We start from the raw sequence: 23377 nt of genomic DNA on the forward strand, positions 1-23377 counted from the left end.
TAACTAATTGTTTTACCGTTCCATCTGTTGCGGCTCATTTCGCCAGAGAACGAAATTCATGGAAACCAACATGATTTGATTTACTCGAGGATGTGCGCGCAAGCTGCGTCGAATATGGACATGGCGGATTATGGAATACCAAATACAATTACAATGATGTTATTTCGGTTGATATGGTTGCATGTTATCCAGGAAGTTTTCTGGGATACGGAGATTGTTCTACGTACTTTGAAAGATTTGGTCACCCTACAAACGAGATGACGCGAGTGGCAATTAATGGACCATTACCTGATTTTGATCTGACTGGATTCGCCTGTATTGAGTCGTTCGAGTTTAACGAAAATCTTCACAAGATTTGTTATGTTTGGTTTGGCAGACATTTTTGTGAAAAACGTTGGGCACCTATAGTTCTGTTGCGATATATGCTAGATTGTATGATACTGACATCGTTGGTGGTCAGTGAGGCAATTATATCATATCATGCACAGACCAAAGTTTGGTTGCCCATGTCAGATTCTGAAGTTATTAGCGAGTTTAAGGATGATATTCCTAATAAACTCAAAACCGCAAAAGATCTCGGTAGAAAAATTATAGGTAAATTTACTCAAGGTGGTGCATATGATTATAAAAGACATCACGCACGATTAATTTTAGATGATGCCGAGTACGATTTTATAATCGCTGATACAACGGCGAAAAATACATTTGTAAATCGAGAGAGTGTTTATTTATCCGACGGAACAAAATTAGGTACGATCGTTAGTTACATAAATGACGTATCCCCGCAATATACTCATCTAAGATCTTCCATGTTGGCTTATGTTTCTATAAATTTATTATCGATGATTAATAGATTTCCTGAGGCCGCAGTCAGAGTCGCAACGGACTCGTTTTATATTTCAAGTAAATATTTAGAATCTGTTATGAAATTTACAAGTAATGATGAACGATGGGGTTCGTGGAGAATAAAAAAGGAACTATTACACAATTACACAGAATCAGCAGATGTTCCAATGAGAGATGTTTATCGTGAGGGTAATAAAATATCAGAAATGTCGAAAGCACCATCGTTGAGTGATCCAATAACGAGATATAAGACAGTATATCTCAATGGACCTGGTGGATGCGGCAAAACAACTCGAACGATTAATGTTTTTAGAAATTCAGATATAATCGTGCTGACACCCACACATAGACTTGCACGTGAGATGAAACAGCGGCAAGTACAATCGTGTATGTATCATAGTTTCTTCCGATGGCGCGGGGATACATGGACTCCTGAACGGATGGGAGAAAAATATATACCTAAAATAATTATTTGGGATGAGATATGCACGGTCTCATTGGATACATTGAAAACGTTTCTTGATTGGTTGTTGACGAAAAATACCGCCATAATAATGTGTGGCGATCATGGTCAACCTCCGCCCTTTGTTGGACCATCTCCACATGATTGGTTAAAAAATTTCGTTGATTATTACGAAGAAATAGATGATGATCATAGAGCTCTTGATGCAAATTTGAAGGAGTTTAAAAAATTAATCAGATTACAATCAAACAAAATTCAGTGTGAAATAATACGTGGAGTGATCTCAGAGACATCAATGAGTGATTTTTTGAACTCATGGAGACCCAACGATTTAATCGTAGCAAGTAGAAAAATAATCAGAGACGCTTTACAGCAGCAGTTATTTCAGCTACATAAAGAACAATATTCAGAACTACCCGTACCGTTGTGTTATAGACCATCAGATACACGAAAACAGAATATTAATGTTGATATTCCAGGACCCTTGACAGAGTCAAGGAAACAGATTCTCGTATTAAATGATATTGTCGCCGTTGATATCAGTGTGGTCGAAGATGCATTACGCGCTGACAAATCTCCATGGGTGTTGGGATACGCTATGACGATCCACTCGTCACAGGGATTAACTATTTCTGATACACGAGTCTGGATTATAGACGATCGCATCGAGTGGTCAAATTTAGTTTATTTAGCGGTATCGAGGGTCAGAAATATATCTCAATTACGTAGAATCATAATTCCTGAAATCGTTGATAAATTTAACATCATCGATGATGATATAATAAGAAAAAAATTAATCGGATACAAACAATCTGATAAAAAAAATAAACGTGACTTTGATCTTGATGTTGAATTTATTATTGAGTTAAAACAGCAGCAGAACAATCATTGCACAAGTTGTAATTGTATAATGTTATGGCGGTATTCGAGTAATGATTCAAGACAATTTACCGTAGATAGAAAAGATAATAGTCGCGGTCATACACGAGAAAATACCATGTTAACCTGTCTTGAGTGTAATCGACGTAGAGGCGCTAGTGCTAGTTAAGTGATCGAAATCACCGAAGTGATCGCGGTGGTAGTTGTGTATCCGCGGGAATTATTTGTAGTTGTTCACGTGTAAATCCACGTTGAGGAGCAGCAGAATCTAATCTGTAGATTGCAGGTCTGGAAACGCCTACATTTCTTCCAGTGGATCTTGTCACGGTAGATATTTTGTGTGTGGTAACACTCCAAATAGGATCAGTTGCTCTCGCGCTACCACCTTCAAGTTCACCAGGCTCATATAAATATCTGACTGTGACATCACCTAATATTTTTTGTTTTCCAGCATCTTTCCGTTGTGTTGGTATATTTTTTTTTGTGACCGCGCTAATGGGTTTCATGTTGGTTGTTCGTGTGATCTCATTATTTAATGCAGCTATCACGTTTGGTAATCTTGCAACCCATTCACGAGATCTTTTATCCTGAATAAATTCCCTCGCGTATTGATATCCAAATAACCGTTCAGCAAGTGTTCGATTAAATCGCTCAACAATTGCTTGATCACGGTGAATTGCAGTATGACCTCGTCGTATTTTGGTATTATGTTGTTTCATCAGCGATGATACTGGACCAAGAAATTCCTTACCAGGATCAACCTGTAGCAGCTGTGGCCATCGCAGACCACCTCGTTGATAAATTCGTTCAAACGCATCGGCTACTTCAGATGATGTTTTCGCTGATAGCGGCTCTGCTTCTTTATATCTACTTGCAACATCAACTACGGTTAGCGCGTACTTGTACGTTTTTCCACGTACAGTATCATGCGGTAAAAACAGAATATCAGCTTGATGAACTTCATTAGGAACACTGACATCGAAATACGAGTACTGAATTTGTTTAGGACGTGGTAGATAAATTTGCTATATTGCTTGTTTAGATAACCACGTTTTAGCAGTAGAATGTTTAACCGATGCTGCATCAGCGAGTTTACCAATTGCTGCTTTGCCTCTCCAGTATCCTCTCGGTGAATAATAAATTGATTCCATTATTAATTACCAGCCCCAATCGCTAATTTACCTTTCATCGAGGATCTTACTAACCAATTAGCTAATGATTCTCTAATATTTTTATTTTTTATAGAATTTAATGAATGAATTAATTTTACATCTGCAATATGCCTATCTTGTAGATTTTTACTTTTATAAGCTACATCATGAGCATGACAAGCTCGATCAATAGCATTTATTGGTTCCTCGCCTGGTTTTGGTTGATCTTGATTATCGAGCCTGATATCGAGTCGAGTACCAGGACCGCAATAATTAAATCCCGGTAGATGTTTTTCTCCGCTGTATTTAGCCCATGGAGCACCTGGAAACTTTGACATCAAATTAGCAATATCACCACCGCGCTTATTAGGTAAAAACGAAAATTTCTTTCTACCGCATATAGAACATTTTCCACCATACGCTATTTTTTTGTTTTTTGTTATAACTGTAGCTAAATCAGTAGTTGGAGTTTTAACTCTACAACGTAAACAATATAAATTCATGTTATAACATATATGGATATAATTGATTTCTCAGCAACTCGGCAGCGAGAGCCAGTTAAGCATCATCCTGCGCTACCGAACTCCATCAGAATGATTATCATAGGACCATCTGGATCGGGTAAGACGCAATTATTACTTAATCTGATAATGAGATGGTTGAAATGGGATAAATTATATTTAGTAGCACCATCCGTTGATGATCAACGATGTTATGATGTACTTAAAGATTTCAATGAAAACGCACGATTACTGGATGAAGATACTGATGTTATAGAGTTTATAACCGATATTGATGAAGCACCATCCGTAGATTCTATAGATGGATTTATTAATAATTTAGTTGTATACGACGATGTGATGCTAGATAAACAATCAAATCCAGCCAGAATATTTTCCCGAGGTAGACATAAAAATACAGACGTGATCTATGTTACTCAATGATATACACAAATTCCGAAGGTGATCAGAGACAACTGCAACATTTTAGTTGTGTTTAATGGCATAGACACACACACATTGCGAAATATTCATCAAACTTGGTGTGGTGGTGACATGGATATAATTAAATTCAGAAATTTCTTCTCACGAGCGCAAGCTACCCCACATGGATTTATAACAATAAATTTACATGATCCAAGAACAAGATATCGTGTGGGTATTGATAAAATATTTGGGTAACAGGGGTGATGATAAAATTAAGTTGAATTAAACAGATACCATTAATATAATGAACAACTGTGCGTGGCTGCGTCAAGGAACAACAGATAAATGCAACAAAAGGTGCCGTGGAGAATATTGCAAGAAACATAATTATCTTATAAAGAAAAACCCTCATGCTGGTCCATGAAGATGTGTTGGATGTAACAACGGCGTTAGAGGATTATATCAGATTTGCAAAAATTGCGGTGGAGATCGATACAGAAGTTTGATGATATATTATAAACACAGAAAGAACATAAATCCAAAAATAGAAAAACCACCATCAGAACTTGAATATTACTTGAAACATAGAACAAATTCCGAAGATTCAGATGAAGATGAAACAGATGAAGATTTCCATGATTCAGATAATGATTCCCAATATTGATAGCAGCAGAGAGGGGCGTCTACGGTTCTGTTTGGGACAAACAATAATCGTAGACGTGGTAATTGACCTCTATGAGTGGTCACTATTTTTTTTGGTAAAACACAAGGGTGACCATTCCCCTAAGTGGTCTGTTCACCCTCTCTGCTGCTCATGCTACACCGCTCAAAACCAGAAGGACGTCCTCGCATAAACACTGCGCAGATGTCAGTCCCTGCCAAGGTGGAGGAGTATGTGTCTGCCCTGAACAAGACTCTCCAGGACCTGCCTGACTACGACGCTACAGCCAAGTGGAACGCCATGAAGGGTGCCATCTACAGTACAGCTATATCAATGTTTGGCAAGAAGGAACGACCCAGCCAGGACTGGTTCAATGCACACATATCAAGGATGGAACCACAAATCGAGGAGAAACGAAAAGCCTTCATAGCTTACAAAAAATGCCCTAATGAACGGACGCTTGCTGCTCTCAGAAGTGCCTGAAGTAACACCCAACGCATCGCTAGACAGTGTGCAAACGAATACTGGCAACAACTGTGTGAAGGGATCCAGCGCAGTGCCGAGTCCGGACACATCCAAAGTATGTGCAGTGGCATCAAGAAGGCTCTAGGCCCTACAGTGAAAGGGGTCATACCCCTGAAATCCCTGACGGGAGAGAAGATCACAGACCATGGGCAACAGATGGCCAGATGGGTGGAGCACTACTCAGAACTATACTCCCGAGAAACGTCAGTCACCGATGCAGCCCTCAGCAGCATAAAGAATCTGCCCACCATGGAAGAGCTCAACAAAGTGCCAACCTTAGAGGAGCTCAGCAAAGCAATCGACTGCCTTCCAAACGACAAAGCACCAGGTAGTGACAGCATCCCGCCCGAAGCTATCAAACGTGGAAAACCAGCATTGATTAAACCACTGCACGAGCTACTTTGCCGCTGCTGGGAGGAAGGAGTAGTCCCCCAAGACATGCGTGATGCCACAATTGTGACCCTTTACAAAAACAAGGGCGACCGCAGTGACTGTAATAATTACAGAGGGATCTCGCTCTTGAGTATTGTTGGTAAAGTGTACGCCCGCATCATACTCAACAGGCTGCAGTTGCTGGCAAACCGTGTGTACCCGGAATCACAGTGCGGCTTCAGAGCAGGCAGGTCGACGACAGACATGATCTTCTCCCTATGACAACTCCAAGAGAAGAGCAGAGAGCAAGGTCAACCACTCTACATGATGTTCATCGACCTCACCAAGGCCTTTGACTTGGTCAGCAGGAAGGGCCTTTTTGAACTTATGAGTAAGATCGGTTGCCCCCCAAAACTCCTCAGCATGATAATCTCTTTCCATGCAGATATGAAGGGAATAGTCCAGTATGATGGATCCTCCTCAACCTCCTTCCCAGTTAACAGTGGTGTGAAGCAGGGCTGCGTGCTGGCACCAACACTTTTTGGGATCTTCTTCTCCCTGCTCCTGCCTTCGACACATCCATGGATGGCATATATCTACACACCAGGTCCGACGGGAGGCTGTTCAACCTGGCACAACTACGCTCAAAGACCAAAGTGAGAGCTGTGCTCATCAGGGAGATGCTTTTTGCAGATGACGCAGCTCTTGTGGCCCACACCGAGGAAGCCCTCCAGAGACTGGGAGACCGTTTTGCTGTTGCCTGCAGTTTGGTCTCACCATCAGCTTGGAAAAAACAAATGTTAGCGTGCAAGATACCACCATTGCCCATTCAATCAAAATCAACGGTGTCACCCTGGAAGCAGTCAACAACTTTACCTACCTAGGGTCAACCATCAGCAACACTCTCTCGATTGATATGGAGCTGGACAGAAGGCTTGGAAAGGCAAACAGCATCATGGCTCGATTAACGAAGAGGGTGTGGGAAAACAACGCGCTGACAGAGCACACCAAGGTCTGAGTCTACCAGGCCTGCGTTCTCAGCACCCTTCTATATGGAAGTGAGACCTGGAGTACCTACATGAGGCAAGAATGCCGGCTCAACTCCTTCCATATACAGTGCCTAAAACACATCCTGAAAATCAGCTGGCAAGACCGTGTTCCACACAGCGAGATCCTGCAGCCGCCTTCGATGGCTGGGTCACATCTGACGCATGGAGGATGGAAGGCTGCCAAAGGACATCCTATATGGACAGCTGGCCACTGGCATGAGAAGAGTCGGACGCCCCTCACTCCATTTCAAAGATGTGTGCAAGAGGGACATGAAGGCATGCAACATTTCACCCAATGGCTGGGAAGAGCTGGCCGAGGACTGAGGCACCTGGAGACTGATGGTAAACAATGGCATATCAATCGCTGATGCGAGGAGAGGCCAGTTCGCGGCAGAGAAACGTAAGAGAAAGAAGAACGCAGCAGCAACCACAGTAACGCAGACTTCCCAGTATGTCTGCACCAACTGCAATAGGGACTGTCACTCACATATACGCCTGCACAGCCATAGCAGACGATGCCAACAGAGACAGACAACACCCCAAGGGCGCTATTCGCATGGTCTTTTGAGACCGAGTCGCCAATGATTTATAACATCTCAAGCATGTTTGCTGACTGTACTGTGTATTTATAACATCTCAAGCATGTTTGCTGATTTTACTGTGTGTTTATAACATCTCAAGCATGTTTGCTGACTGTTCTGTGTATTTGTAACATCTCAAGTATGTTTGCTGACTGTACTGTGTGTGTTTATAACATCTCAAGCATGTTTGCTGATTTTACTGTGTGTTTATAACATCTCAAGCCTGTTTGCTGACTGTACTGTGTGTTTATAACATCTCAAGCATGTTTGCTGACTACTGTGTGTGTTTTATAACATCTCAAGCATGTTTGCTGATTTTACTGTGTATGTTTATAACATCTCAAGCATGTTTGCTGATTTTACTGTGTGTTTATAACATCTCAAGAATGTTTGCAGACTGTACTTTGTCTCGGCAGATTGTGGGAGGGAGGGAGATATGTGCATACGTGTGTACAAGTAGGTATGTTACAAAAATAAGACACTAAAGAGAGAAGTGATAATTTCTGTCCCAAACTTGAGCTATTTATTTTATTCTTACAGTAAATCACATAGATATTTGTCTAAATCAATGGATTAACTTTTTAGTATAACAGACTTAGGCTTATTTAAATAATGATGAGAAGTATTTAATTGAAATTGTATATTATCCATATTCTACATATGTAACATCTAGAGCTGTTATCCACTTTTGAATGCTGTTTATGAAGGCTGGCATGTTACATGCATTGGAAACATTAACGCAGCCATTGGAACACAAAAATGATTACTGCTCCTGTGGCCTAGTGGTTAGAGCATCTGCCCTGGATGCAGGAGGTTGTGGGTTTGATCCCCAGCCAAGTCATACCAAAGACTTACAAAAATGGTACTAACAGCTGCCTCACTTGGCACCCAGCATTAAGAGGTTAGTGTTAGGACTGGTCAGCCTGGTGTCAGGATAATGTGACTGGGTTGGGCATCATGCTACATGTCTGCAGCATCATGCCCCAGTGCTAGACGTCACTATAAACTGTCACACTGTAGACATCGTAGCAATATGACTGAAAAATTGTTAAAGCTACATTAAAAATCCAAATCACACACACACACACACACACACACAAATGAGTGTTTTAACTTAATAAACCCACTGTGCCAGATGTGAGGTGTGTTACTTAAATATATTGATATGAAAAGTCTTCTCAAGTCTAGAAATAAATATTTTCTTGTAGAAGTTAGATTACTAAATAGTTAAAGGAAGATTTTGTAAATGTGTATAGAACATGAAAAGGTCTGATTTCAATGTGTCAACATAACATCCTCACTGTATATGTATCATCTAGAGCTGTAATACACATATTTTACATACTGTATATGCATAATTTTGAGGTCTGTTATTCATATTCTATGTATATAGATGCATCACCTAGAGCTCTGTTATCTGTATTGTACAGACTTTATTATCTAGAGCTCTGTTATCCATATTGTAAAGACTGTTATCTAGAGCTCTGTTATCCATATTGTATGTATGATCTAGAGCTGTTATCCATATATTGTACTTATAGTATTTATCATCTAGAGCTGTTATCCATATTCTACATGCTGTTTATCATCTAGAGCTCTGTTATCCATGTTCTATGTATAGTAGATGCATTATCTAGAGCTTTGTTATCCATATTCTTCATACTGTAGATGCATCATTTAGAACTCTGTTATCCATCTTCTACATACTGTATATGCAGAGATACTGCCAGTGCATGCAAGTGCCCAAAAAAATACAAACATTTTACAAATTTGTACACATGGAAAACAGTGATGCCTGAGAGCTTCCACTAATTAGTACAAAGTTTTGCATCTAAAAATGCACTCAGCTACTAAGGTTAATTTAGTAAAGGATCTAAAAAGAAATGTTTAAAAAATAGTGATATTTATTTGATCAAAATACCTTTCTCCGTTCCAAAGTATGCAGATGAAGGTTGATTAAAGGATGCTTGGAAATCTTGCTAATTATTTATAACAGAAAAGCATCTGGACTCGAGGGTTCTGCAATGAATGCTCCTTCCTTTCATTTACGCATGTGTTCGTTTTGGTCATTTTCAGAAGGTGAGTTTATAGTCAAGCATGACTGGTAGAAAATGAGAGATTTTATTCAGCTTGAATTCAGTAATGGCATGAATGAGGCGAGTGAATGGTAGAATGAAGAAATTTAAAGGTGAAGTGGAATTTCTCACCAAATGGAGAATGGTTATTCTAAAACGGTGTCAGATGTCAGGTTTGATGAACTGCTAAAGAAGAAACCCTAATTTGTAGCAAATTTTCAGAAATCTTGGTTTTAAAATACAAATGGTTTCAACACAGAATCAAAGCAAGAGGTAAGCTGGGTCATATTTGTAAACATTATGGGAAGAATAACCCTTTTACATGAGAAATTGGCTGTTTGAATTAGGATATCGACTCTTACACAACATCTGGAGTAAGTTCATGTGCATTTTGGAAGAGTTATCCATGAGAAATTACGTGTGAGTTGTGGAAAATTCAACAAATCAATTTTAAAATAGTCTCTAGTGTATATGCCCTTTCTAATGACAGACAGTTGAAGGGGCTTCTCACAGAACACTATTCACATATAAATAACTAACAGATTAAACTCAAACACAATCAGTAGATTAATGCTTATACAACTGAAGGGGGCATCATAAGAGGAATCTGATTTCAGTATAGCACTAACAGATTAAGAGAGATACATATTTAAGTACTCAGTACATAATGAATTGCAATGATTTCCTCCTCACTCCTCTTTTCCTACTTCCCCTTCTCTTTTTTGGATGACGGGGTAGTACTCGCCTTCAGAGAAAATCTGGTAGAATCTCCATATATGTTTTCAAGAACTGCGTAGTGTTCATGCTCAAAAATATTTTACGCATACAATTTGAAGTGTTTTAACTGTCTTATCAGGTGTGTCAATCCTGTATCGGTGGAAGCTGGAAGACAGTGTAATATCTCATGGTTCATGGATATGAATTGTACACGTTTCCGCACCTGTAGTGAATGCGTTGCAGTCTACCCGCAGTTCAAGTCGGCTGAATCAGTAAGTATTTCCACACATTTGTAAGATAAATTTTGCTTAAAGAAGCATTTGTTAGTTACAAAAGATGGGGCGAAAAACAAAATATTTACACTGACTTAAATTTGTATAAAACAATTTGTCATTGGATTTAGCAGTTCTCTTTTCAGATGTGTTATATAAAATGTACTTGTATTTTGCCAGTATAAGATGAAGGTGAACCTTTTGAGGTATATTTTAATTTATATGACTAAGAAATTAAATCAGTAGATATTTATTTAGCTATGAGAAAAAAAAGATCCAATAAAATGTTTGAAGCAACAACATTTCTTGCAGTTACAATAAAAGACCTTCACAATCTCTATGAACATGCCTAGTGTCTTTCAGGAGACAATAAAGACTATGAGAACTTGAGCGAGGTAACACGTGAGGGGGGCTGACCTATAACACTTATTCAAGGTTTTTTGAGACATTATTATTAAGAAGCAATCACACTTATCAGCATCTTCAGTCTTTATTGTGTACATTGTACTTATTATTCCTGTAAGAAATTGAAAATAGTAGGAAGGGACCAATGATAGAGACAGTAGCTTTTAGTAAATTGTGTTACCTCAATAAGTATATGATGATTATGATGAAGATGAGTATGATGATGATGATAATGATGATGATGTGTATGATGATGATTATTATTATTGTTGTTGTTGTTGTTGTTATTATTGTTATTAATATTATTATTATTATTATTATTATTGTTGTCTGGAGTCCTTGTTATTATTGTTGTTATTATTATTATTATTATTGTTTAGAGTCTTCATTTGGTGAGAAATTAGTGGCTAGTGAGCCATTTTGAAACTTGATTATGTGCATGTTAATGCAACATGATTTTTTTGTATGATCAGTGCTGTTTTAAATAGTCACATTGCTTGGTCAATGATCTCTGCAGGGTCAGAAGATAGTTTTATTGTATGGTTAGTGCTGTTTTAAATAGTCATATTGCTTGGTCAGTGGTCAATGCTGGTTCAGAAGATAGCTTTATTGTTTGGACAAATAAGAATACTACAACCTCTGTTGAAAAGGAACATCTGTTATTGTTTTATTTTACTCCCACTGTATTTTAGTTCCTGACATCATGCAAGTTAAATGTATTTATGTAGTACTAAATAAATAAATAGATAATTGATCGTTGCAGCAAAACATCTTGTTCATTAGTCAGTTTTGTTTTATTTACTTTGTGCTTTCATATACTGCATTTGGTAATTATCTAATTCATCTTGTTTTGGTTGTACATTTCATTCATTATTTCATCCTTTCTTTCTTTTATGGTCATTGTTCTTGGAATAAATATATGGAGAATTGAATATGCTGTAGTTATTTTGTTTGAACATGTGACTATTGCCTAATATTTTCAAATTTTTTATACAACAGAATTGGAAAGGGGTTCATTATTGATATCATGTACATTTGTAGGTTGCATAATTTTTTTTAGTCAAATGACAAGTATTGCAAATGGCGAATAGCAGGCATTACTTCATCAACACTTGTTTCATCTCATCAGTTGGTAGATTAAAGACACAATAATATTATAATTGCAATTTTGAGAAAATAAATTGGGTTCCTGTCTGTTTCATGCAAGCATGGCTCTATATAAGGTTGTTTAAGTTTGCTATAAACATTAGTAAGCAGCTACCCTATTCTGCCACCATGCCGTGGCAGCAGCTGCTAACTTTTCAGTAGGCAGTTAGTTTCGACCCCACTTCCCAACATAGATGTAAAAATATCTAAAATAGGGAGGGAAGGGTCTAGGGAAACTTGGACCAGGGATTACACTACTCTAGTGGTGTTGATTTGCAATGTTTTGTATGAACACAGCTCTCGTGAAGGTCAGAATCACATTCACTTCATTTTCTATTTATAAAGTATTTTTTACATTGTTGCTACTTTGTGCAGTTGACAATTAAATTAGTCCTTGTACCGACTTTTTCTGTCCTTGCTGGTACAAAGTGCTGGTAGCTGTGCAGCCCTAGCAGAATCTCTTTCAGACCATTTAGTGGGGGTAATAGCGGAATCTCTGACAGACCATTTAGTGGGGGTAATAGCAGAATCTCTGACAGACCATTTAGTGGGGGTAATAGCGGAATCTCTGACAGACCATTTAGTGGGGGTAATAGCGGAATCTCTGACAGACCATTTAGTGGGAGTAATAGCAGAATCTCTGACAGACCATTTAGTGGGGGTAATAGTGGAATCTCTGACAGACCATTTAGTGGGAGTAATAGCAGAATTTCTGACAGACCATTTAGTGGGGGTAATAGCAGAATCTTTGACAGACCATTTAGTGGGGGTAATAGTGGAACCTCTGACAGACCATTTAGTAGGAGTAATAGCAGAATCTCTGACAGACCATTTGGTGGGGGTAATAGTGGAATCTCTGACAGACCATTTAGTGGGGTAATAGCGGAATCTCTGACAGACCATTTAGTGGGGGTAATAGTGGAATCTCTGACAGACCATTTAGTGGGGGTAATAGTGGAATCTCTGACAGACCATTTAGTGGGGGTAATAGCAGAATCTCTGACAGACCATTTAGTGGGGGTAATAGTGGAATCTCTTTCAGACCATTTAGTTGGGGTAATAGTGGAATCTCTGACAGACCATTTAGTTGGGGTAATAGCGGAATCTCTGACAGACCATTTAGTGGGAGTAATAGCAGAATCTCTGACAGACCATTTAGTGGGGGTAATAGTGGAACCTCTGACAGACCATTTAGTGGGAGTAATAGCAGAATCTCTGACAGACCATTTAGTGGGGGTAATAGTGGAATCTCTGACAGACCATTTAGTGGGGGTAATAGCGGAATCTCTGACAGACCATTTAGTGGGGATAATAGTGGAATCTTTGACAGACCATTTAGTGGGGGTAATAGTGGAATCTCTTTCAGACCATTTAGTGGGGGTAATAGTGGAATCTCTGACAGACCATGTAGTGGGGGTAATAGTGGAATCTCTGACAGACCATTTAGTGGGGGTAATAGCAGAATCTCTGACAGACCATTTAGTGGGGGTAATAGTGGAATCTCTTTCAGACCATTTAGTTGGGGTAATAGTGGAATCTCTGACAGACCATTTAGGGGGGGTAATAGCGGAATCTCTGACAGACCATTTAGAGGGGGAAATAGCAGAATTGCTGACAGACCGTTTAGTGGGGTGATATTTGCAGGGGAGGATCGGACATTTTATCTCAATATCCAATAAACAGTAACATTTTCTAAAGTGGATTAAATGTCATGGATGTTCATTACCCATGAAAAATGTCAAAATTAAGTATACTCCAAATATTTCTGATTTTGCCGTACATGTGTATCATTGTGCAAGAAGGATGAGACATACTGGGTATTTACGGATGATGATCATGTTTATTTAAGCTTTTAAATTTTGTATGTGCAATTACCAGGTTTGCAAATGGTGCAGCAACTGTCCAGGAGGCCATTGTGTTGCTAAAGATGACAACTGTGAGAAATATCTCCAGTGCAAGACTCCTTCTGGAAAGACAATCCCACAGAGGGAGATAACTAATGCCTCTGAATGCATTGACCAGACGTGTGCAGCCACAACATGTAATGCATGTGTAGGACTCAAATGCATGTGGACCAGAAATTTCAATAGAAAAAGTGAGTAAAGTAACTGCACTATACCTGTCTCCAAGTTGTTTTCCAGTACTAAATACTTACAAGTTCAGATAGTGAGTATTGTGTCCATTAATTCAGTGTTGTCTAGCTGTTTAGTAATCCTTGTATAGGACAGTATTGGACTGGACCATTTTGGACATTTAAATGCCCCAGCGAGTGACAATGGTAGAGTATTTGGTGTTTTTTTTTGTCCCTTTACATCATTCGATGTTAATGGTCACCATCATAGAATTGGTCGGTGAAAATTGTAAACTGTTTGCCCTTTATGAGTTTATAAATTTTAATGTATTGAGTAAAAAATTAGCATAAATGCTTAATAATTACATAAATGCTTGATAATTACATAAATGATTAATGATTACAAATGAAATGGTACTTGCATATACAATTTAATTTGCACCATAATCAATTTTTACATGTGAGTAGTCTGTTTCACAGCTGATATAATAGTTGTACAACCTTGAAACAATTTAGTTTTTGAAGGGCTACTGGTACCCTGAAAATTCCTTGAATTTTAAAAAGTTGGTTACATCTTTGTGTGTGTGTGTGTGTGTTGTGTGTGTGTGTGTGTGATTTGGATTTTTAGTCCTATCTCCATGATATCTGCCGTTTTGTGTTTATATTGATATCTACCACTGGGCATCATGCCACAGACAGGTGGCATCATGTCACACCCAGTCACATTATCCTGATACCAGGCCAACTGGTTCCTTCACTAACCTTTTAATGCTGAGCACTAAACAGGGGGCCCCGAGTGGCCGAGTGGTCTAAAGCGCTCACCGTTACGGATCACTGCCATCTCACCTCTGTCTGCGTGGGTTCGAGCCTCGGATTCGGCCAATGTGGTTATGTGAGAAAGCTTGCCAGTAGCTTCTCGAGGGTCGGTGGTTCTTTCTGGGGATTTCCCGGGTTCTTCCTCCACCATTAACACTGGCCGCCAGAATTCAGACTATATGATATAGTCTTAAATGACAGAATTCAGACTGTATGATACAGTCTTAAATGGCAGAATTCAAACCAGATGATACAGTCTTAAATGGCAGAATTCAGACAATATGATACAGTCTTAAATGGCAGAATTCAAACCAGATGATACAGTCATAAATGGCAGAATTCTGACTATATGATACAGTCTTCAATGACAGAATTCAAACCAGATGATACAGTCTTAAATGGCAGAATTCAAATGATATGATACTGTCTAAAATGGCAGAATTCAGACAATATGAAATGATCTTAAATGGCAGAATTCAGACTATATGATACAGTCTTCAGCGACAGTATTCAAACCAGATGATACAGTCTTAAATGGCAGAATTCAAACGATATGATACTGTCTAAAATGGCAGAATTCAGACAATATGAAATGGTCTTATATGGCAGAATTCAGACTATATGACAGTCTTCAAGGACAGAATTCAAACTAGATGATACAGTCTTAAATGGCAGAATTTAAATGATATGATACTGTCAAAAATGGCAGAATTCAGACAATATGAAATGGTCTTAAATGGCAGAATTCAGACTATATGATACAGTCTTATATGGCAGAATTCAGACTATATGATACAGTCTTAAATGGCAGAATTCAAACCAGATGATACAGTCATAAATGGCAGAATTCTGACTATATGATACAGTCTTCAATGACAGAATTCAAACCAGATGATAGTCTTAAATGGCAGAATTCAAATGATATGATACTGTCTAAAATGGCAGAATTCAGACAATATGAAATGATCTTAAATGGCACAATTCAGACTATATGATACAGTCTTCAGCGACAGTATTCAAACCAGATGATACAGTCTTAAATGGCAGAATTCAAATGATATGATACTGTCTAAAATGGCAGAATTCAGACAATATGATACAGTCTTAAATGGCAGAATTCTGACTATATGATACAGTCTTCAGTGACAGAATTCAAACCAGATGATACAGTCTTAAATGGCAGAATTCAAACGATATGATACTGTCTAAAATGGCAGAATTCAGACAATATGAAATGATCTTAAATGGCAGAATTCAGACTATATGATACAGTCTTCAGTAACAGTATTCAAACCAGATGATACAGTCTTAAATGGCAGAATTTAAATGATATGATACTGTCAAAAATGGCAGAATTCAGACAATATGAAATGGTCGTAAATGGCAGAATTCAGACTATATGATACAGTCTTAAATGGCAGAATTAAGACTATATGATACAGTCTTAAATGGCAGAATTCAAACCAGATGATACAGTCATAAATGGCAGAATTCTGACTATATGATACAGTCTTCAATGACAGAATTCAAACCAGATGATACAGTCTTAAATGGCAGAATTCAAATGATATGATACTGTCTAAAATGGCAGAATTCAGACAATATGAAATGATCTTAAATGGCAGAATTCAGACTATATGATACAGTCTTCAGCAACAGCATTCAAACCAGATGATACAGTCTTAAATGGCAGAATTCAAACGATATGATACTGTCTAAAATGGCAGAATTCAGACAATATGAAATGGTCTTATATGGCAGAATTCAGACTATATGACAGTCTTCAATGACAGAATTCAAACCAGATGATACAGTCTTAAATGGCAGAATTTAAATGATATGATACTGTCAAAAATGGCAGATTTCAGACAATATGAAATGGTCTTAAATGGCAGAATTCAGACTATATGATACATTCTTAAATGGCAGAATTCTGACTATATGATACAGTCTTCAATGACAGAATTCAAACCAGATGATACAGTCTTAAATGGCAGAATTCAAACGATATGATACTGTCTAAAATGGCAGAATTCAGACAATATGAAATGATCTTAAATGGCAGAATTCAGACTATATGATATAGTCTTCAGTAACAGTATTCAAACCAGATGATACAGTCTTAAATGGCAGAATTTAAATGATGTGATACTGTCAAAAATGGCAGAATTCAGACAATATGAAATGGTCTTAAATGGCAGAATTCAGACTATATGATACAGTCTTAAATGGCAGAATTCCAACTATATGATACTGTCTTGAGTGGCAGAATTCAGACTATATGAAATGGTCTTAAATGGCGGAATTCAGACTGTATGATACAGTCTTAAATGGCTGAATTCAGACTATCTGATAGTATTAAATGGCAGAATTCAGACTATATGATACTGTCTTAAATATCAGAATTCAGACTATATGAAATGGTCTTAAATGGCAGAATTCAGACTATATGATACAGTCTTAAATGGCAGAATTCAAACCAGATGATACAGTCTTAAATGGTAGAATTCCGACTATATGATAAGTCTTCAATGACAGAATTCAAACCAGATGATACAGTCTTAAATGGCAGAATTCAGACTATGTGATACAGTCTTAAATGGCAGAATTCTGACTATATGATACAGTCTTCAATGACAGAATTCAAACCAGATGATACAGTCTTAAATGGCAGAATTCAGACTATATGATGCAGTCTTAACTGGCAGAATTCCGACTATATGATACAGTCTTCAATGACAGAATTCAAACCAGATGATAGTCTTAAATGGCAGAATTCAGACTATATGAAATGGTCTTAAATGGCAGAATTCAGACTATAATATACAGTCTTCAATGACAGAATTCAAACCAGATGATAGTCTTAAATGGCAGAATTCAGACTATCTGATACAGTCTTAAATGGCAGAATTCAGACTATATGATACAGTCTTAAATGGCAGAATTCAGACTATATGATAGTCTTAAATGGCAGAATTCAGACTATATAATACAGTCTTAACTGGCAGAATTCTGACTATATGATACAGTCTTAAATGGCAGAATTCAAACCAGATGATACAGTCATAAATGGCAGAATTCTGACTATATGATACAGTCTTCAATGACAGAATTCAAACCAGATGATAGTCTTAAATGGCAGAATTCAAACGATATGATACTGTCTAAAATGGCAGAATTCAGACAAGATGAAATGATCTTAAATGGCAGAATTCAGACTATATGATATAGTCTTCAGTAACAGTATTCAAACCAGATGATACAGTCTTAAATGGCAGAATTTAAATGATGTGATACTGTCAAAAATGGCAGAATTCAGACAATATGAAATGGTCTTAAATGGCAGAATTCAGACTATATGATACAATCTTAAATGGCAGAATTCCGACTATATGATACTGTCTTGAATGGCAGAATTCAGACTATATGAAATGGTCTTAAATGGCAGAATTCAGACTGTATGATACAGTCTTAAATGGCTGAATTCAGACTATCTGATAGTATTAAATGGCAGAATTCAGACTATATGATACTGTCTTAAATATCAGAATTCAGACTATATGAAATGGTCTTAAATGGCAGAATTCAGACTATATGATACAGTCTTAAATGGCAGAATTCAAACCAGATGATACAGTCTTAAATGGTAGAATTCCGACTACATGATACAGTCTTCAATGACAGAATTCAAACCAGATGATACAGTCTTAAATGGCAGAATTCAGACTATCTGATACAGTCTTAAATGGCAGAATTCAGACTATATGATAGTCTTAAATGGCAGAATTCAGACTATATGATACAGTCTTCAATGACAGAATTCAAACCAGATGATACAGTCTTAAATGGTAGAATTCAAACAATATGATACTGTCTAAAATGGCAGAATTCAGACTATATGATACAGTCTTAAATGGCAGAATTCAGACTATATGATACAGTCTTAAATGGCAGAATTCAGACTATATGATACTGTCTTAAATGGCAGAATTCAGACTATATGATAGTCTTAAATGGCAGAATTCAGACTATATGATACTGTCTTAAATGGCAGAATTCAGGCTATATGATACTGTCTTAAATGGCAGAATTCAGACTATATGATAAGTCTTCAATGACAGAATTCAAACCAGATGATACAAAATCTTAAATGTGTGAAATATCAATTTCTAATTCATCAGGAAAATTAGTCAGTACCTCAGAAAATCAGTCAAACAGAATTGTTTTCCACATATTAAACAATTATACCTTTCACATTTATAGCGGAGAGTCTGAGTGAGAGAGAAGCTTACCCAGTGGCTGACTGGAACTGCTTTAGTGAAGGGCATCGTCCACTTGTGGGAATGGAGCCTGCCGGAAAGTTTGTAGCTTGTCCACCTGATCCCTGCCCTGATCCATGCTACAAACACACAACATGCTCCACATGTCTTGAGTCACATGGAGCAGAGGGCAATTCAAGGGAATGTGTGTGGAGTGTGCTACTACAGGAGGTAGGTCTGTTGATCCTGGGACTGTTGCGCAGTTATCATTTTTCTTAGTGGTAAAAATTATTGTATAACACAGAGGTTCAGGTTTGTGTCAGTAATTACCTACCAAAGTAAAATCATGCAGGAAGTTATGACACATTATATTTGATACTCATTATGACATGGATATTTTATTATCCACATGCTTTAAAAAAACCAAAAAAAAACATAAGGAATATTTTCAGAACATTTGTATGTTTGTTACCATATCTCTTAAATCAAGTGTGAAAATTATCTAAGCACTGTAGTTTTCTTGTCCCTGTGTAAACACAAAACTTTACGGTTTTGTTGCCCCTATGTTCACTATATGTGAGAAGGGTGTAAATGTTGTCTTCTTGGCATGGGGTCTATTTTGAGGGGGTCAAAGGTCAGATGTACAGACATTGAAATTACAGTGACAGTAAAGGTATTTCTAAGCAATCATTTCATATGCAGCTATTGCTGGCAGACATAATGTGTGTGATAGAGTTTGCATTTGTAGGTCATTGTTTTGGTGGGTTGGGGAGGGTTTAGAGTATGAAATGAAAAGTATGAGGATTTGCTAGGGTGAGCCATTGCTGCTGTTCCTAATTAAAATGTCATGCCTTTATTAAAGAAGCCCTCACAGTTGCTATTATAGTAATTTCCTGCACTTAATGGTTTACCTTGGTATTATACTGAGTCACATGACTTCCAATTTACACATGGCATTTTCAGATTTTTCACAGTTAGTGATTAGCAAAAAAAGGGACTGCAACAGATTAAGTTATAGAATTAAGTGGGAATAGGTTTATGGTAATTTTGCCAGGACTTCAAGCAGGCCTCAGTGAAATTTATGCATCTGTTGACCCCTGTTAAGGTAATATGCCTACAGGCCTTAATGAAATTAATACAGCTATTGACCCTTACTGAGGTAATATGACCACAGGCCTCAGTGAAATTTACACAGCTATTGATCTTTGTTGTGCTGATATGAATGCAGGCCTCAATGAATTTTACACAGCTATTGACCTTTGTTGTGCTAATATGAATGCAGGCCTCAATGAATTTTACACAGCTATTGACCTCAGTTGAAGTAATATGACTACAGGCCTCAATGACATTTACACAGCTATTGACCTTTGTTGTGGTAATATGAATGCAGGCCTCACTGAATTTTACACAGCTATTGACCTCAGTTGAAGTAATATGACTACAGGCCTCAATGACATTTACACAGCTATTGACCTTTGTTGTGCTGATATGACTACAGACCTCAATGACATTTACACAGCTATTGACCTTTGTTGTGCTAATATGACTACAGGCCTCAATGACATTTACACAGCTATTGACCTTTGTTGTGCTAATATGACTACAGGCCTCAGTGACATTTACAGTTATCTACACTTGTTCTAATATGACTACAGGCCTCAATGCAGTTTATACAGCTGTTGACTCTAGTTGAGGTAATATGACTACAGGCTTCGAAATTTACACAGCTATTGACTCTTGTTGAGGTAATAAGACTGCAGGCCTCAATGAATTTTGCATAGCAGTAGACCCTATTAAAGAATAATGGACTACATGCTTCACCAAAGTTTGCTCAGCTATAGATATGATTCTTGTTGAGGTCATATGGCTACATGCGTGATTTTTATTCAGTTATAGAACCATGTTGAGGTCATATGGCTACATGCATGGTTTTTACTCAGCTGTAGAACCGTGTTGAGGTCATATGGCTACATGCATGATTTTTACTCCATTATAGAACTGTGGTGCGGTCATGGCTTTGTGCATGAATTTTACTCAGCTATAGAAGCGTGATGAGGTCATATGGCTACGTGCATGATTTGTACTCAGCTATAGAACTGTGGTGAGGTCATATGGCTACGTGCATGATTTTTACTCAGCTATTGAACTGGTGAGATCATATGGATTCTTGCATGATTTTTACTCAGCTATAGAACTGTGTTGAGGTGATATGGCTACATGCATGATTTTTACTCAGCTATAGAACTGTGTTGAGGTGATATGGCTACATGCATGATTTTTACTCAGTATAGAACCGTGTTGAGGTCATATGGCTACATGCATGATGTTTACTCCGCTATAGAACTGTGGTGCGGTCATATGGCTATGTGCATGGTTTTTACTCAGCTATAGAACTGTGATGAGGTCATATGGCTACATGCATGATTTTTACTCCACTATAGAACTGGTGAGGTGATATGGCTATATACATGATTTTTACTCAGCTATAAAACTGTGTTGAGGTCATATGGCTATGTGCATGATTTTTACTCAGCTATAGAACCGTGTTGAGGTCATATGGCTACATGCATGATTTTTACTCCGCAATAGAACTGGTGAGGTCATATGGCTATGTGCATGATTTTTACTCAGCTATAGAACCGTGATGAGGTCATATGGCTACATGCATGATTTTTACACAGATATAAAACCGTGTTGAGGTCATATGGCTACATGCATGATTTTTACTCAGCTATAAAACCACGTTGAGGTCATATGGCTACATGCGTGATTTTTACTTGCGTATAGAACCATGTATAGGTCATATGGCTATGTGCATGATTTTTACTCTGCTATAGAACTGTGATGAGGTCATATGGGTACGTTCATGATTTATACTCAGTTATAGAACCGTGATGAGGTCATATGGCTACGTGCATGATTTTTACTCAGCTATTGAACCGTGTTGAGGTCATATGGCTACATATATGATTTTTACTCAGCTATAGAACCATGTTGAGGTCATATGGCTACATATATGATTTTTACTCAGCTATAGAACCATGTTGAGGTCATATGGCTACATATATGATTTTTACTCAGCTATAGAACCATGTTGAGGTTATATGGCTACATATATGATTTTTACTCAGCTATAGAACCATGTTGAGGTCATATGGCTACATGCATGAATTTTACTCAGCTATAGAACCATGTTGAGGTCATATGGCTACATATATGATTTTTACTCAGCTATAGAACCATGTTGAGGTCATATGGCTACATATATGATTTTTACTCAGCTATTGAACCGTGTTGAGGTCATATGGCTACATGCATGAATTTTACTCAGCTATAAAACTGTGTTGAGGTCATATGGGTACATGTATGATTTTTACTCAGCTATAGAACTGTATTGAGCTAATATGAAAATTCATGAACCAGTTCAGTGTGGTACATTAGGTTCACCAGCACATAAGTTATAAATTTGATATGATTTAGAGTAAAACTTGTTTCAGAATAGTAAATATGCCTTTTTATCCAAAGAATGCATCATGAAGTTTCATAAAAGTTAATTATGTTAGGCTGTACACTATGATGAATCATTACTACAAACATGGTGTTATCCTGTGAAGAAGCATCTTTTATAAAAAAATACATGTAATCATGTCAGATAGTATACTAAAGAATGTAATAATGTCAGATAGTATACTAAAGAATGTAATAATGTCAGATAGTGTACTAAAGAATGTAATAATGTCATATAATGTACAAAAGAATGTAATAATGTCATATTGTACTAAAGAATGTAATAATGTCAGTGTACTGGAGCATGTAATAATATCAGATATTGTACTAAAGAATGTAATAATATCAGATGGTGTAATAAAGACTAATAATATCAGATATTGTAATAAAGAATGTAATAATGTCATATATTGTACTAAAGAATGTAATAATGTCTTATATTGTACTAAATAATGTAATAATATGAGATATTGAACTAAAGAATGTAATAATATCAGATGGTTTAATAAAGACTAATAATGTCAGATATTGTACTAAAGAATGTAATAATGTCAGTGTACTGGACCATGTAATAATATCAGATATTGTACTAAAGAATGTAATAATGTCATATAGTGTACTGAAGCATGTAATATTGTCGATAGTGTAAATAAATG

At 37.3% G+C, this 23377-nt stretch overlaps 1 protein-coding gene across 1 annotated transcript in view; it reads left to right on the top strand.

The window, feature by feature from the left end:
* Positions 1–23377, top strand: part of LOC149777783 (multiple epidermal growth factor-like domains protein 8) — a 226685-nt gene that overhangs the window by 108440 nt on the left and 94868 nt on the right. The window contains exons 24-26 of the mRNA XM_089938822.1: positions 10385–10517; positions 13947–14163; positions 19219–19445. Coding sequence (XP_089794948.1) covers positions 10385–10517; positions 13947–14163; positions 19219–19445 — 577 coding nt within the window. The remainder of the gene's footprint in view (positions 1–10384; positions 10518–13946; positions 14164–19218; positions 19446–23377) is intronic.

This window comes from Sinohyriopsis cumingii, chromosome 17 (genome assembly GCF_028554795.1).
Source record: "Sinohyriopsis cumingii isolate HCF-2022 chromosome 17, ASM2855479v2, whole genome shotgun sequence".
Taxonomy (NCBI): Eukaryota; Metazoa; Mollusca; class Bivalvia; order Unionida; family Unionidae; genus Sinohyriopsis; species Sinohyriopsis cumingii.